The following is a 17,768-nucleotide window of genomic DNA, read 5'->3' as shown; positions in this document are numbered from 1 at the left end:
CTCCTCCCCTGGTGGCTGGAAAGGACATGGGACTCCCGTTTAGCCTGATGCCCGCCTCTGCGTTCTTGCTACAGTATGAAAACTGAATGGTGACTCTGGATAACGCCTGTCTTCTCTCCTCTGTGTCTCCCTCCAGCTGCAACAGCAAGCGCTACCTGGAGACACTCCCCAACACCAGCATCATCATCCCTTTCCACAACGAGGGCTGGTCCTCACTGCTCCGCACCGTGCACAGCGTGCTCAACCGCTCACCCCCAGAACTGGTGGCGGAGATCGTGTTGGTGGATGACTTCAGTGATCGAGGTAGGGCCCTGCCCACCCTGCCTCTGCTCTCCCTGAGCTCCGTGCTTACAAAGGGGTGCTGCCCACAAAGGAGTTCTCCAGCAGTGTGGTATTTGAGTCCCTATTTACTCCACAGCTGCTACACAGACCTTGTACCTTACACGTGATCTCATCTCATGTTCACAACACCCCTAGCAAACGTCCCCTTTTGTCGGTTTGGACACATGTTAAACTGTGAGAAACAGAAAGTTAGCTGAGCACTAGCAGGCATGAATCTGTTCCCTCGCCTGTCTACCTATTTCCAGGACTGGGATATCTTGTATTTGGGAGCTGTCCAAATTTGCTTTCCATTGCTGTGATAAACACCATGACCCAAAGCAACTTGGAGGAGGAAAGCATTTACTTTTATGGTCATAGTTCATCACTGAAGAAAGTCAAGCCAGAAGCCGGAATTGAAGCAGAAACCACAGAGGGATGCTGCTGACTGGCTTGACCCCTCCCTCACTTCTGCTTATCTGGCTTTCTTACACAGCCCAGCCCCACGTGAATAGGGATAGCACCGCCCACAGTGGGCCAGACCCTCCTGTGTCAATTAGCAATGAGGACAGTGCCCTACAGACGGGCACACAGACGAGTCTGATCAAGCAGTTCTTCAAATGAGGTTCCTTTTTCTCAGGAGACTCTAGGTTGTGTCAAGTTGGCAGTCAAAACTAACCAGAATAGGGACTGTTGTTTTTAAAAGAAACAAAAAAATGAAAAAGTAGTTAACTCATTCAGTGCTTCTTTTCCCCGCCCCCGCGACCCCCCCCCCCCCCCCCCCCCCCCCCCGCCGTCACAAAATGGCACTGAACCTGTGGAAGTTCTAGGTAAAAGACACAACCTCCTCCTGTCAAGCTGCTGCTTCTTCTTCTTCTTCTTCTTCTTCTTCTTCTTCTTCTTCTTCTTCTTCTTCTTCTTCCTTCTCCTCCTCCTCCTCCTCCTCTTCTTCTAGAAGGTTCTCTAGAACCTTGTGGCCAGAACTCTGGAACCTGGTCCATCTATCTATGTGGGAGGCTATGAACATGAGACTTTGTGTCTGTGGTAGAGGTGTGGCCACAAATGAAATCCAAGACAGACTGCCTTCCAGCTCATGGCCTCCCACTTCTAGGGCGTCCCCTAAGGTCTGTGAACCTGTGATGGCAGGGGGAGGCCTTCCTTGTCACACAGCTCTTAGCTGCAAACCTGGAAGTAGTTAGCCTCTGATCTCACCCCTGACCCCCACTTTGTCTGTGACCTTAGCCCAGGCCCCTGGATCCCTCTTGTGCTTCAGCTCCCTCAGGTGTGAAAAGGAATAGTTAAGACCGACTTCCTTTTAGGAACCCTGCCTGTTAAACGAGTTACTGGATACTAGACGGTAAAATGCTTGGGGCGGTGTCTCACCCAGGGAGAGTAAAAACAAGCCAGCCACTGCTGGCTGTTACTACTGTTTCCTGCAGTTCTTTATGACTGGTTTATGGTGGACTACCCTTGGTCCCCTCTCTCAAGCTCCTCTCAGCCTCCTATCCCAACCTCTTCCCCCGGCTTGACCTCGCTACCCTCAGGTCAGAGAATCCCATTAGCCGTGTGTGACCCAAGGGAGCAAGTGACCCTCCACGGGGGGCAAATGGCCTTCCCAGCTTTCCTGATACACTTATTTTGAGGCCTCACCTAGCTCTCACAGTCCCCAGCCTGTGCACCTGCAACAGCAGAGTCCCCAGGACTCCATCTCTCCTAGGGCCTGCTCTTGGCTGATCCTCTTACAGTGGCTCCTCCCTGGCCGTCCTCGGTGGCTGCACCGCTGGAGCGTCTTGGGAGATCACACTGCTGGGCTTCCTGTGGTCTGTTCACTTGTCCACCTGTTCCTCCACTTCCCTACTTTGGCGCAGTACCTTTTCCGAGGAGCTCAGCTGTGAGGGTAGCCCTGTGGTGGCCAAGCAGCGGTGGTGTACCCTCTTTGGATTAACGGGGAGCCGCCTGGAGTGTCGACATGCTGAGGCGAGGGCCATGGGATGGGCCTCCGTCTGCAGAGTAAGGCTCCAGTCACACAGACGGGGAAACAGAGGCTCAGCAGATGCTCTAAGTAGCACACTCTGCTTACCTGTCCGAAGGGTAGTCAGATGACATTTGACAGGGAGCTGGTCTCGCCTGGGATTGGTTCCATAATTCTAAGAACCCCAGATCTACAGTAATGGTCGCTTGGGCGTCACTAGGATGCACACAGGTTTGCAGGTCCTCCTATCTATTTCTCCTGTCTCTGTGACCACATACACCAGCTTACAGGCTCACCTTTCCATCCCTCACATCACTTCGACCACATGCACTGGCTTACAGGCTCTCCATCCCTGTGTCACTTCGACCACACGCACTGGCTTACAGGCTCTCCATCCATCCCTGTGTCACTGAGACCACACGCACTGGCTTACAGGCTCTCCATCCATCCCTGTGTCACTGAGACCACACGCACTGGCTTACAGGCTCTCCATCCATCCCTGTGTCACTGAGGCCACACGCACTGGCTTACAGGCTCTCCATCCCTGTGTCACTGAGACCACATGCCCTGGCTTACAGGCTCTCTTCTCCTTTAGTATCTCTGACGTCCTGAGCACTTTCCCTCAACAGAGAGGATTGCCAAGACTCTGGCACTTAGAGAATATCAATTAGTTTGTAATGAAGGAAATCTATAAACCTTCGGGGAATGTCTGGCAAAAACACAGGGTGCGAGAATCGATGTATTTATGGGACGGTTTGTGCATCTTTAAGAAAGCCAAAGCTAGGGTTTATCAATCAAGCACTCTATAAATGATGTCCTGGGAAAGAAAAGAATCAGGTGAACCTGTTCAGAGTGCATCTGACGCATCAAGAGCTCCGGTGTGTGGGAAAGGATCATTTCTGCCGTGGAAAATAGCTGCATTATATTTTCAGAAGGTAACACTTCCACTGAGGCGGTGAGCCGTCTGCGCTTTAAAAATTTACACAGCAGGAGCATTTAGCTGTGCATTTTCTCCTGGGTTTTTTTTTTTTGTGATGACTTTAAGCCCGACTGTGTGTGTGTGTGTGTGTGTGTGTGCGCGCGTGCGCACGCATGCACGCGCACACACACAAGCATGTAAAACCATAGTGTAGTCTCAGATGTCATTTGTCTTAGTTTCATTTCTGCTGCTGTGATAAAACACCCTGACAAAAGCTTCTTGCGGGGAAAGGGTTTATTTGAGTTCACAATTCCAGGTGACAGCCCATCACTGCAGAGAAGACACAGTGGCAGGAACTTGAGGCATCTGTTCACATCACATCCGTGGTCAAGAGCAGAGAGAAGCGAATGCATGTGTGCCTGCCTGTTTGCTTGCTTGTGCTCAGCTTGATTTTTCCACTCTTCGAGCATTGCAGAAGTCAGTTCTCTCCTTCCACCATGTAGGTCCCAGGGACCAGGTTGTCAGACTTTTGTTGCAAGCACCGTTTATACACCGAGCCATCTCACCATCCGGAGTAAAGCTAACCTTCACATGGCTCCTCGGGAGCCATCTGCCTTGTGTGTTGTTGTTTGCTTTTGAGACAGAGCCTCGAAGTGTCCCGGTGCTTGCCATTCGGGTAGATTGGCTGTCCAGTGAGCTGCAGGATTCACCTGTCTCAGCCTTCGGCTCGGAGACTGCAAGCATGTATCACCATGCCCAACTTTCTACATAGGCTGGGGAATCCAACTCAGGTCCTCATGCTTCTACAGCAAGCGCTTGACTGACCGAACTAGATCCCCGGAACCTGGAACCAGACTTTGAACTGTTTCAGTGTTTCACTAAAAGCGTGATGAAAGGGAAATGAAGCCAGCTGGAGCGGGACACCTGAGTTCCTTGCAAGAAGGTCCCCAGGAAAAGGGCATGGGATTGCTCTGCTGTCAGTCTGTCTGCAGATGACTGCTGGGCCACTCTGTCAACTGAAAGCTGGTGGGAGTGACTTTGACCCAGGGTTGAAAATGAGTGGGCATAAGAGGTTCCTTGCTATGTAACTTGACCCAGCAGAAACCTGCTGAGTGTCGCTCATATTGAGCTCACTAAGTGGGGAGGACGTAGAGGGAAATGAACAATAACACCATCGAGAGAGCTCTGACTGTGTACCGGGTGCCGTTGTGATGGTACCGTTTGGATGAGAACTGTCCCGCCCCCCAGGCTCGTGTGTTTGAACACTTGGTTCCCGGTTGGCGGTGCCATTTGGGGGAGGTTGTAGACCTTTTAGGAAGTAGAGCCTTGCCAGAAGAGGGGTGGGTCAGGGTTAGCCCCTGAGGGCATAGCCTGGCCCCACTTTCTGTCCACTCTCTGCTTCTGTGTCCCTGCAGATTAGATGAGTCCCAGCCACATGCTCCCAATGCTTGGCCTCCACCATGCTGTCCCAGCCATGATGGACCGTTCTTCTCACACTGCATGAGCTGGAATAAACCTCTCTCCACCTAAGCAGTTTCATGTCAGATGCTTGGTCTCAGCCGAGAGAGGCAACTAATACAAGTGCCTTAAACACACGGTAGCTGATTGACAGGAAGCCTCTCCCAGCTAGCATTTGCCCAACGGGAAAATCCTTATATTTAGCATCACCCCAAAGTGTAAGAAATCTACACTCCTGCCCTGATGCTGCATACCACCTCCTAGATAAAAACAGCAAAAACTCTTAGGTGAAAATTCAAAAATATTCAGTCATAACATTTGATCCTTACCCATCTATCTAAAAGAGATGGTCTCCTTTTCTCATTTATCATAAACATTAGTTCAGATCCTTTAAATAAGATTGTTTATAATAGGTTAAAGAAGGGCATTGGTCAAAAAATCGGTGCTATCTACTGTTAGCAACAACACACACACACACACACATGCATATACATGCACACGTACAGACATACAAACCAGCACCAACATACACAGATGTACACATACCCGTAGACACACCAATACACATATGCATTCGTATGCACGAGCATACACATACAGGCACATGCATGCATAGGCATGCACACACTGACACACCAAGGCATACCTAGTCGGCACACGTGCATACAGATGCATGTGCACACACACCACACACAGACACGCCCCAGTGCCAGTTCACACAGACATACACACCAACACACACATGCATGCATAAGCATGCACATACACACACAGAGACACACACCAGCACCAACACGTAGTGACTTATACACTGGCACACATGCGTATGCATGCAGGTGTGCACACACAAACACGGATGCACTCACCTGGTAGCCTCCAGATGTGGTCATGGCTCACAGAGACCACAGGAACTCGTCCTGCTTTGCTCAGACTCCAGGCCTGTCTCCTCAGGCATCCGCCACTCCAGAGTCAGTGTTGGTTTGATCTGAATCCAGGAGCACCTTTGAAGCTGTTGCCATATGGCATAACAAAAGCCGCTGGTTCTCATGGCACCAGATAGGCACAGCTCCACAGCGCTGAAGATCAGGGAGGCCAAATCCACGAGTTTCTGTGTCTCTATTCTGAGACTTTTCTGAAAGAAGAAAACAGTATCCGGTACTCTCCAGCCTTGGAAGCTTAATCCCTCTTCTCTCTTTTCCTCTTGCCTTCCTACCTCAAATTAATAAAGTTTTATGAACATGTAATTTTTACATCGTTACAGAGAACAAAGGGTCAGGCATGTGTTGAGGCCTCTTGTGGTGACATGGGTTCCTATAAAGTATTAACAGATGTGTGCTGCTTAGCCTCGGGAAGCCTGCACACTGAGCTCCTTCCAGAACGTTCTTTGATCCCACAATGATTGTTAAAAATTAATTATATTCATTTGCTTCCCTTCTTAGAGATGCACACATTATTTGTGAGTGAGTGGGAACCCTAGAACAGCTACTAACCTCTTCCTGTCTGCTGTTGGCGCTCTGCTTCTGAGCCCACCCATAAGGGGGTTTCCTGGGCACTGTAAACACAGCAGGGGAGTGGGAAGCTCTACTTTGTGCCAAGACTGCTCAGACTAAGCCGCTCCTGCATGCTGTCCGAATGTGGGCTGGAACCTTCTCTAGCCTCTCTCGTCATGAACTCCAACCAACAGTCCCCTGGCCGGGCCCCACAATGACCAGCCCTGACCTTTCCCAGCCAACACACTGCAGCTGCTCTGGGACAGCCTCGTGACACAGAAGTGAGGGAGCCTGACCCGTGAGCAGTCATTGCAAGATGCCCTTGGGAGCGGACGCCAGCGCTGGTCCTGTTCCCCCTTAGGCTTAGGGAATGGGAAAGTGGAGGGCTGGGGCTGGTAGCGCAGTGGTAGAGCTAGCATGTACTAGGCGGTGACTTCAGTCTTCAGTCATCACACACACACACACACACACACACACACACACACCAAAAAGGGGGCAAAAACAAAACAGAAGGAAGCAGATTCAGGTGAGTGAACCTGCCCTCCCTCACACTCCTTCCTTGCCTGACAGCCAGCCTGTTGTGAATCCAGGGTGCTTCAGTCCAGTGTATACTCCATCCTGCCCCCATACCCAGAGGACATACCTTCTCTTCTTGTACAAGCCTAAGGAAGTGGAGTTTCCATCACTCCCACTTTCCCTCTTATGGTTGAGTGAGGACTGAGTGAGTTGATGTTCCTGGCCAGCCTTCGGGGAACAGTCATCATCAGGCTGTCACTGTTACAGTGAGGCTGTGTGATGAATGTTAACTTGCCTGGAATCCTCCGGTGAGGGGCCGGGAGTGTGGCTCAGTGGTAGAGCACCTGCCTAGAATCCCCCAGTGAGGGGCTGGTACATCAGTAGTGGCATACTTGCCTAGAAGTCTCCAGTGGGGCTGGGAGTGTGGCTCAGTGGTAGAGTACTTGCCTAGAATCCCCCAGTGAGAGGCTGGGGCATCAGTGGTAGAGCCCCTGCCTTGAAGTCCCCAGTGAGGAGTCAGGAGAGTGGCTCCGTGATAGAGGGCCTTGCTTTAGCATATACAAGGTCTTTGGTTTCAGTCTCAAACATTCCAAATAAAGTGCAGCTCTCCAACTTGTGAGAAACCCTGACATGCAGGTGTGTCAGGGCCACTGAGGGCACCTTGTAGTGCATTTGGAGGGTGAGGTCCTGGAGAGTGTGACAGATCACCCACCACACGTGTAAAAGCACACGTCCCTGGAAGGGGGAGATCAGCCTGCAGGCTCGTCAGACCTTGTTGTTTGCAGGAAGCCTTGTTGTAAATCATCACTCTCCCACAGCAGGCCAGGATTTATGGTCCCGCATGTCATTCCAACCACTGTTCATTAATCCTGAGAGCTCACTTCAATTATTAAACTGTCCTGTTCTGGTTGTGAGGGTTCTAATCATATCCTCAAGAGGCTATCATTACCCGGATCATCTGCCACACACAGCAGACACTGCTCTGTCCCACCCACCTGTCGTCACCCTCCCTCCCCCCCCAATCAGGACTCACTTGTGTCATAGGACAAGTCGTAAACTAAAGGGTCAGGAAGCAGAGCACAGTCCTCAAAGATTGGCATGCAGGGAATCACTTAGGAAATGTGTGTGTTATGTAGAATCCCCCTCTCCACACGGTGTCTGGGTGGAGCCAGGGAACTGCACTGTTAGCCAACTTTTCTGGGGATGTTGACAGGGGGAGTCCTGGGATCCAGATCTAAGAAATTCAGCTTTAGATGTTCAGGGCTGCTCAGACCTCTTGAGGAACAGCTGATGGGAAAAACAGAAACGGACCTGAGACCTGTCTTAGTGTTCTATTACTGTGAAGAGACACTGTGGCCACGGCAACTCTTATGAAGGAAAGCATTTCATTGGAGGCCTGCTTATCCTTTCAGAGGTTTAGTCCATTATCATCATGGCAGGGACCATGGTGGCACACATGGTGCTGGAGCAGCAGCCTGATCCAAAGGCCAGGAGATAAACTGGTATGGGCTTTTGAAACCTCAAACCCCAGGTGACTCACTTTTTCCAACTAGGCCACACCTCCTAGTCCTTCTCAAATAGTGCCACTCCCTGGTGACTAAGCATTCAAATATATGAGCCTAAGAACATTCTCTCTCTCTTTTTTTTCTTTCTTTGTAGACAAGGTCTCTTGTAACCCAGGCTGACCTCAAACTTGCTATGTAGCCAAAGATGGCCCCCCGATCACCTGATCCTCCTGCCTCTACCTCCCATCTGCTCAGATTATAGGTGTATGCCCACCACCAGGCCCAGGCTGTGAAGTACTAGGAACAGAACTCAGGGCTTCATGCATGCTAGGCAAGCGTTTGGCCAGCTGAGGCACATCTCAGCTCCTTCTCCTTTTTCAACGGGGAAACTGAACCCCAGAGAGGGGGCAACCTTTGGTCAAAGCCCCACAGCAGAGACTCAGCCTGGCTCACTGGCCTACCGTGAGGATGAGATGAGATGATAGATAACAGAGCACTCCAGAATCATTCAACACTCTATAAATACAAGGTGATGCTATTATTTTCCAGCTGGAGCGGCCTGTGACAGAAATGGCTTGCTACTTTCTCTCTAAATTACCATAATCACCTGTTTGAGGCTTCCACCAAGCCCATAATTCTCACTCACAGGGCATAGAATAAATTGCTCCTGAATCAACAATAAAAAAATTTTTATGGGGGAACGTGCTTGGGGCCCTGCCTGATCCTCAGGCAGACATGTCCTGCATTTTATGTTGTCCTGTCCTTTCTACCTGAGGTGGATTGCATCTTTCCCAGCTTGGGACAGCAGGTTTCAAAGGGCTCTGGTCTTTCCTGAGATATACACAACTTACTCCTGAGCCTTTTCATCTCCAAAATCCTTTACCCACACCAGCCTGCCTCAGCTTGTATTCACAACTATGGAAAGGGGAAAACCTCAAATCAGGCCACCCAGTTCTTTGTGCTCGGCACACCCTCTTGTGTGTTACCCACATGCAAAGCCTGTTTTCAAATCTGGAGAAGACCAAGTCTCCTCTCCCCCAGGAAGCTTCATGTTCTGAGGCCACCTGGCTTCAGCGCCAGGGAGTGAATTCTCTGCTTCCAGGAATCTTCTCCCAAGCTGCTCATCCTATGCATTTAGTGACCCGCCATACCCCACAGAGCCAGTTAATGACAAGTCTTGTTCCACGTTCAAGGAGCACCAGTCACTGGCAGCCACAGCCACACTGATACCAGGCCCCTCCAGAAGTTGGCCACATGGTCAGGTCCCCACAGGCTGTTGCTACCAGACCCTCCATCCCTCTTGAGAGACAAAGCGACAGGGTCTTTACTTTGTTCCTGTACCGACAACCTGAGCCCCATATGAGCATAATCATCCCCACTCCCCATCCCCACCGTCAGAGGAGAAATTGACCAAAAATAAAACAAACAAAAAAACCTGTTTAAGGTGTCAGCGTAGGTGTGACAGATAACTTCTTTCACCCACTTGATTGGATTAAGAAACATCAAGGGCCGGGGGGGGGGGTGGCGCACGTCTTTAATCCCAGCACTCGGGAGGCAGAGCCAGGCGGATCTCTGTGAGTTCGAGGCCAGCCTGGTCTCCAAAGCGAGTTCCAGGAAAGGCGCAAAGCTACACAGAGAAACCCTGTCTCGAAAAACCAAAAAAAAAAAGAAACATCAAGGAAGGAGCCTTGTGGCACAGACCTTTAATCCCAGCCCTCAGGAGGCAGAAGCAGGCAAGTCTCTGTGAATTTGAGGCCAGCCTGGTCTATAGAGTGAGTTCCAAGACAGCCAGAGCTACTGAGAGAACACCTGTTTTTTTGTTTTGTTTTGTTTTGTTTTGTTTTGTTTAGAAAAAAAAAAAAAAAGGAAAAGGAAGGAAACACTAAGGCAAAAATGAGGCAGACCTTCAGGCATTTCCAGAAAGGATTAGCTGAGGGATTAACTGAGGAGGGTGGGCATTCCATACCCACCCTGAATGTGGGTGGCACCGTCCCATGGCTAAGGTCTCAGACTAATTAAAAAGCGGGGAGGGGGCTGGAGAGATGGCTTAGTAGTCAGGTTAAGGGTACTTGTCACACGGTTGGGAATTTGGCTCAGTGGTAGAGTGCTTGCCTGGCAGATGAAAGGCCCTGGGTTTAGTGCTCAGCTCTGAGAAAACGATTTTAAACAGAATATCAACCGCCGCTCTTGCAGAGGACTGGAGTTCCGTTCCCGATACCCACGTGGTGTGTGCTGTAATGCAACATTTGTAATCGGTAGTGGCTGTCATTTCAGCCGGTGCTGAGTGGCACAGATCTGGCAGGAATGGAAATGGGGGTTTGGCCAAATTAAGGCAGGTATGTTCTGCCAAGTGCCTGGACGTTTTAATGCCAATGCCAATGCCAAGGAAATGTGATTAACCTTTGGTTTATGAAACCTTTGATTGGCCATCAGTTAGAAGAAACTTCACGAGATTCCCCTTTGGTTACAATTCCTTTGTCAGATGTCTGTTCTGACATCCGAAGGTGGCGCTGGGATCCATGATCCTCCTAGTGGGAACCTTCCCCAACATTAACCCACTCCAGAACAAAAGTGGCCATGGCTTGAGGAAAGACCAAAGGCTGCATTCTTAAGCACAGATGTTCACTTTATTATTCATGCCAGGAGCTTGGCTCTGGCCAGGGATTTATCTTTTTTAAAATTTTGTTTTTTATTTTTAATTTTGTGGGAGCAAGGGGGATGGATTCGCAGGTATGTATTGGTCAGAGTTCTGTAAAAGGAACAGCACTGATAAAATGAGTATATTCTTTTATATATAAAAATGAATATAATCTATAGTCTGGGTAGTCCAATGGTGGCTATGTCCTAATAGAAAGATCATGAGGCTGGATATCTCAGCTGTCCCAACTGGTGCTGGAGGCCAGAGGATTCCTAGAGAGCTACTGGCCTTCAGTCTAGGTAAGAATGCCAAAGAAGTAAGTTCTAGCACCAGCAAAGGAATGCCTCAGCCATAGGATAGATGAACTTGCCATCCAGAGTGAGGGCAAGCAGGCAAAAAGCAAAAGCAGCATTCTTCTGTGTCCTTTTGTGTGGGCTGCCACCAGAAGGGGTAGCCCAGATCTTGGTGGGTCTTCCCACCTCAAATGATCCAATCAAGAAAATCCTCACAGGCATGCCCAGCTGCTTGGTTTTTAGTTGATTCCAGATGTAGTTAAGTTGACAACAAAGATTAGCCATCCCAAGGCACTTGTGAGCTACCCAGTGTGGGTGCGGAGAACTGAACTCTGGTCCTCTGGAAGAGCAGCAAGTGCTCTTAACCCTAGTGCCCCTCCAGCTCCCAGGAATTTGGTCGTTCGTGGGCTTGTTTTTTAATGCTAGTGGTGATTTCCATCTCCAGGGCCAGTAGAGGCCAAGGTGTTCTCTGTTTTTATTTGGGTATTTGGGTGGTGGTGGCCAGGGAAACAGCAATAGTGAGTAAACAAAGATCATACTAACATCCCTACACCCCCCAAAAGCCTTCAAATACTGACTCACTGCACCCCATCTTATCTGACCAACTATCTCATAGGCTCGGAGGTTCAAAGAGAACTGTCACTCCCAGGGTCCTACTTTCCAAGGAGGATCTGCCAGAGCACTCCGCCAAGAAGGAGTGAGCAGAGTTGCAGGTTACTGGGCCAGCTTGTCCTTGCCTTTCTCTGCTTCCAGCAGATTCTGCTGAGCCCCAGCATATACCAGGCCTGGAGTAAGGCTTTAGGGATACCTGAGGAAGAAGAAGACAGGGCCGTGTCCCAAAGGCCTGAGATCCTACAAAGTACTCCAAGAGAAGAATTAGCAATGTGAGCAGGAGTCAGCCGAGCAAATGTAGAGTCAGACATCAGAGAAGACACACTCGTCCTGTGGCTACTGTGTCCTTATAATATTGACAGTACAGGCAGGGGAGACGGCTCAGTAAAGTGCCGGCTGCACACACTGACTTTAATCCTTAGCGTACAAACCTGGATATGGCAACACATCCCTGCAATCTTAGCACCGAGGAGTAGAGAAGAGGATCCCAGGGGTTCATTGGCCAGCCAGTCTCCAAGTCCGTGAGCTCCAGGCTCAGATAGAGAGACCCAATCTGAAAAAATAAAGCGGAGAAAGATGCCTGGTGTTGACTTCTGGCTGCCACACACATAAAGCTGGCATTCCCACATCGCTGTGCCTCTGTGCTTTGCTGGGTGCGGGGAAAGCAACACAATAATAAGCTGGTAGAACTTGGAGCCCAGAAGTGATGCATGGGCCTGGGTGCGCCCTGTGATCCTCCTCATACTTCCTGAGCAACCTCCGTTACCACCCCTACCCTACCCTTGCTCCTGCTCTGGTCCATTCATTGTCTGTTGTTTCTATTTTATTTATCTGTTTGCCACCTCCCAGCCAGGTTACCAACTCACTGTGATACCATTAGTGTGCTTGGCTAACTTACGTCACCTACATGATGGATTTGAGGTACCCCTTAGAACCATGTAGGGCTGAGGTGCAACAGGCCAGGCCTGAGTGCTGCTGCAGGAGGGAGTTAGGGAATATACCCTCAGGAGCAAGCCAGGAGACTGACACACACACACACACACACACACACACACACACACACACACACACACGGCCTCAGCCCCAGCTCACACCACCCTCGTTCCTGGGCATACTCGTGTGTCCTATGCCTTTTGACAGCCCTCATCCCTGCCCCTCCCCAGGTCAGGTAGCCAGGCTTCGCAGGCTCTGAGAACACTGCTTTGGGACTCCTGCCCGGCTGTACTGCTCTCTTCCTGGGAGGTCCCGGGGCCCAGACGCCAAGCCGCTCGCTCGCTGTTGGAACCCTTGTGATTTGGTCCTTGGCCCTGGACTCCAGGCCAGGCGCCTGCCTCTCCAGCTAAAGAGTGAGCAGTCACAGGATGAGGGGCCAGGCTCAGTGGGAGTAGGTGGGCCTTCAAAGTTTGCTGGCCACATGAGCACGCACAAAATAAACAGAAACAAAAAGAGTATGCAGGGCAGCAATTGTCGCTTGTCAAAGGAGCTGCCCCTTACATCTTGGCTTGATTTTACCACAGCTGTCTCTGCCGCCCTGGCTGCTCTCCCCCCCGGCCCCAGGAATAAGGAGGTTGGTTGCTGTGTTTGGATGAGGCAGCTAAACATCGAGCACATCAGATGAGTCCGGGCACGACTGTGGGCAGGCTTCCACAGGGAGGAGGGGTTGGTGTGTGAGAACTGCCTGCAGAGGACCCGTTTCTGTGCAGTTCAGACAATGTGACAAACACCCAAGACCTGTGTGTATGCTGGGGTGTGTGTGTGTGTGTGTGTGTGTGTGTGTGTGTGTGTGTGCGTGCGCGCGCGCACGTGTCCATGTCCATGTTAGCAGCGGTCTAGATGGTGGACATGCATCCTCTGTCTTCCTTTTTCCCATGCACTACACACCTTTGGTCTGCGGGAACTATTTGGTGAATTACTCTACTTTGCTCTAGGTCACAAACTAATGGCTTTGAAGGGCTTATGATCCTTTCAAGGACCTAGAAAAAGCCCCCACACACCTCCTTTTTTGACCTTCAAAATAATTTTTAAATTCTGCGGTAGTTGCCAATATTTAGGAGCTGAGGGAACTCCCACAAAATTCTGGGTCTTGTCCAGGTGGTAGTTGGGCAGACCTTTAATCCCAGCACTCGGGAGACAAAGGCAGGCAGATCTCTGTGAGTTCGAAGCCAGCCTGGCTACAGAGCAAGCTTCAGGACAGCCAAGGCTACACAGAGAAACCCTGTCTCTAAAAACCAAAAAGGAAAAGGGTCTCTGGCTCTCCTCTTCTCAGTTGCCAAGCCTTCATCCCCAGGGGGTCCCCCTTGGGTCTGGGGGTTCCAGTCTAGCCATGTCCATACATGCTCAGGCTGAACAGCTCCACAAACACATAGCCCGCCATCCACTCTCAAGTCCTCCAGCCCAGGCATTAGCATGCATTGCTAAGAGCTTTTCAGAATCTACCAAGCCTGCCATTGGCTAGCACGAGGCCCAGGACATTCCAGAATGCCTTTCTGGGGAAGGCTGGGGAAAGCCACAGGCCTAGAGGGACTTTAGAGCCTCTTGGCTATGCTTGGTGGAAGAGGAAGTGGAAGATCAGCCAGGTGCAGCTCCCACTGCATCCTCAGAATTACTGAACGTGACCACCAAGATTGCAACATTCTGATCACAATGTATCTCTGTAAACTAGGGGAGAGTGTCTCTGTAAACTAGGGGAGAGTGTCTCTGTAACTAGGTTGAGTGGATCTCTGTAACTGGGGGAGAGTGTCTCTGTAAACTAGGGGGAGAGTGTCTCTGTAAACTGGGGAGCTGTTTGAGGTTCCAAGACCTGTGCTGTTCTTCCTGGCTTGCAGACAGCAATAGTTTAATAACTATTAAATCTGGTTTGCAGACAGTTCTTGTTTAATAATTACCAAATGGGTGCTCAGTCTGTCAGTCACTGGGTTCCTGCTTTGCCGATGAGGAACCAGAGACCTTAAGTACCTTGGCAGAACTGGTCTATAAAAAAGGTAGGCATTGGGCTGGGGATGTGGCTCAGTTGGTAGGTTTGCCTAGTGTGCAGGAAGCCCTAGTTCAGTCCCTAGCACCACATCAACCAGGCGTGGTGGCACACACCTGTAATCCCGGCCCTTGAGAGATGGAGGCAGGAAGATCGGGAGTTCAAGGTCATCCTTGGATATGTAGTGAGTTTGAGACCAGCCTGGGTTACATGGGGAAAAAAGGGGGGTTGGGAGGGCCGCCTGGGTCTTTCTGATTCCGGAGCTGTGCTCATTCCCGTCCCTCATGTGCTAAGGGAACTGTGACTCCTGTCAGTCACCGCGGTGTCCTCCTCTTCAGGGAATGGGACAAGAGTTACCATCCACTTTTAACCGGTAGGGCTGTGGGTCCCAGAGTGGAAGACAGTGGAGTCACATAAGCTTCACCCTTATCCCTCATTCTTCGTTCATTCTCGGGACAGCCCCACACACACACACACACAAATTGTGGCGGGGCTCCCCACACTGTTCATCCCCGAGAGTGTGGCTCCCCCACCCCGTCCCCAACGTGGCCTTCAGAGTGGGCTGTTTGCCTGCGTTCTGCCCCAGCATGTGTGAGCCTTCCCACAAGAGCCTGATTAATCAACTCGGAGTTGAAGGTTACCAAGAAAAATATGCCAGAGCGTGACAGGCCATTAGTATTTGTGTTGTAGGGAAACCAGTAATCATCTTAATTGGTGCTCGCTTTGGAGCAGAGCGGAGTGCGCTCGCTTTCTCTCTCTCTCTCTCTCTCTCTCTCTCTCTCTCTCTCTCTCTCTCTCTCTCTCGCACTCGTGTGTACGCACGCATCCTCCTTCTCACCACAGCGGCCTCGTTTCCCCCTACAAATGCTGGGTCATCTGAACTGGCTCAGAGGAGTAGGGCGAGAATGTGGGCCAGTAAGAAATGCACGAGGTCACCAGAGCAAGCCTGCCTATGTCCCTGGGGATGTCAGACTTGTGGCTTTGGTGGTGACCAGGCATGCCTTCCAAAACGCAGACGGTCCCAAGGCCCAGGGGTGAGTGAAGCCTGCCTTTGGGGACCCTCCGAGTCAGTGGTTTCCACCCAAACCCAGCTGGACGCTGAGCCTCCCTCCCTCCCTCCTTACCTCCCTCCCTCCTTACCTCCCTCCCTCCCTCTTCTCTTTTATTTTCTTCCTCCCACTTCTCTTCCACCCTCCCTTCTTCCTTTCATTCTTCTTCTCCTCTCTCCCTCCTCCCTCCCTTACTCTGCACTGTCTATGTTTTTCTCAGATACAGGTGGGACCTGCCCCCTCTTTGAGAGGGGCCCCACTTCTGTTTATCATCCCCAAACTAAGATGAGTGTGTATTCGTCATCTATGGAGTCTACTGCTCAGTTCTAGCCTAGAGAAACAGTCGTGTGTAAGCCATGAGTGTGTCTGAAGATGGCGCCTGTGGTACCGCTTTCAGTCCACACTGTATTAGAAACAACCCCAGAATTCATCCATAAGAGATGAGCGGCAGTATAGGTGTGGTGTGGAATGTGAGACAGCTGTGGAAAGCACTGTTGTACAAGCCAGGTGTGGTGGCACATGCTTGTGACCCCAGGACTCTGGGGTAGGATGGGGGCAGGAGAATCGGGAGTTCAGAGGCAGCCATGGCTGCAATAGTGGGCTTGAGACCAGCTGGGATAAGTGAGACCACGTCTGAACCACAGAAGCAGAGTTCTGGTGCATCAAGAGGGAAAAGTGGGTTGCCACACAAACACACTCGGGAGAGGGGACAGACAGAGAAAGACAAGAAAGGGTATGCTCCAGAATGCCAACAGTGGTGACCCATGAGACAGAGGAGTGAACAAAGGTTGGGGTCACGGCCAGAAGAAGTAGTTCGATTCTCTGTTGCTGTGCTAGAACACTGACCAAAAGCAACTTGAGGGAGCCAAGGCAGCAGCCTGGAGACAGGAACCATGAAGAAATGCTGCTTCCCCCTGGCTTCCTCAACTACTCTTTTTTATGCAGCCCAGGCCCATCCGCCCAGGAGCTGCACCATCACAGTGGGCTGGGCCTTCCTTCATCAATAGCAGTTAAGTACCCATAAGGCACTCCGATGGAAGAGGCAGTTCCTAAATTGAGGTTCCTTCTTCCCAGGTATGTCTAGTTTTTTTGTTTTTGGTTTTTTTTTCCACACTCACAAAAACTCTGACACTTTCATCTGTAATGTTTCATTTATTTACAGAGTGCATATTTCTCATTTAATTGGGAAGTGGTAGCCTTCAAGAAAAGAAGGTAATTGATCCAGTCACTTACTTCCTACAAGGTTTTAACATGCCCCCCCTCCTGTGAGGGCACTATGTCTTAATCCTGCCTACACTGAATTTTTGCTTCCGAGCAAAGAGCATATTTGATCCTCGTACACCCTTAAGAAGTGCGCCCTTTCCATCTAAAGCAATTATGAACAACTTACTCAATGCATGTTAATGAGATAGATCATTAGCGAAGGTCGTTGGTTTCTAGTTCCCTGGGTGCACAGAGGCTCGAGGGCCCTGTGCCTTTGTGTGAGTGTTCTCTCTCTCCCAGAATGTCCACCCTGTGAATTCCACTGCAGCCAGCTCCGGTAGCCTCTCCTATCGTGGACCTGCTCTACACTGAACCAGTTCCTCAAGGATGTCTGCTCATCTTTGCACACACATCCACAACTAAAGGCATCCCAGTGGTTAGAAACACAAGCTCTGGACTCAGACTGACCTGAGTCTGTTCAGACTGACCTGAGTCTGTTCTGCCGCTTAGCCTCCATTATTCCCATATCCAACTTGGGATGCGTTAGAGGGTCCTGGGGGATGCTTGGTACTGTGTCTAGAGATCATGGTCACTGTGTGCAAGGTGTCCTCTTGTCTGTGGAGCAGGAATGCCTTTCTCTGTAGATGTAGGTCTGAGCTTCTTATCCAGTGTCCCATCAGCTCATGCCAGTCCTGGAGGCTCAGCTACCCTTCTCTATTGTATCTGCGCAGTGCAGAATAGGGAAAGCTGGCTCGGGCTGCACAGCTTTTCTCTTCACCTTAGGGACATAAAGGCTGAGCAGACCCTAAAGAACTAAAGGAAGC

General features: G+C 50.6%; 1 protein-coding gene across 3 annotated transcripts in view; it reads left to right on the top strand.

Moving 5' to 3' along the window:
• Window positions 1–17,768, top strand: part of Galnt10 (polypeptide N-acetylgalactosaminyltransferase 10) — a 150,429-nt gene that overhangs the window by 92,746 nt on the left and 39,915 nt on the right. For all 3 annotated transcript variants that reach the window (XM_052757573.1, XM_052757575.1, XM_052757574.1), the window contains one exon: window positions 137–303. In XM_052757573.1, the coding sequence (XP_052613533.1) occupies window positions 137–303 (167 nt within the window). The remainder of the gene's footprint in view (window positions 1–136; window positions 304–17,768) is intronic.

This window comes from Peromyscus californicus, unplaced genomic scaffold (genome assembly GCF_007827085.1).
Source record: "Peromyscus californicus insignis strain IS unplaced genomic scaffold, ASM782708v3 Scaffold_3__1_contigs__length_106647218, whole genome shotgun sequence".
Taxonomy (NCBI): Eukaryota; Metazoa; Chordata; class Mammalia; order Rodentia; family Cricetidae; genus Peromyscus; species Peromyscus californicus.
This window is presented reverse-complemented; position numbering and strand designations above follow the sequence as displayed.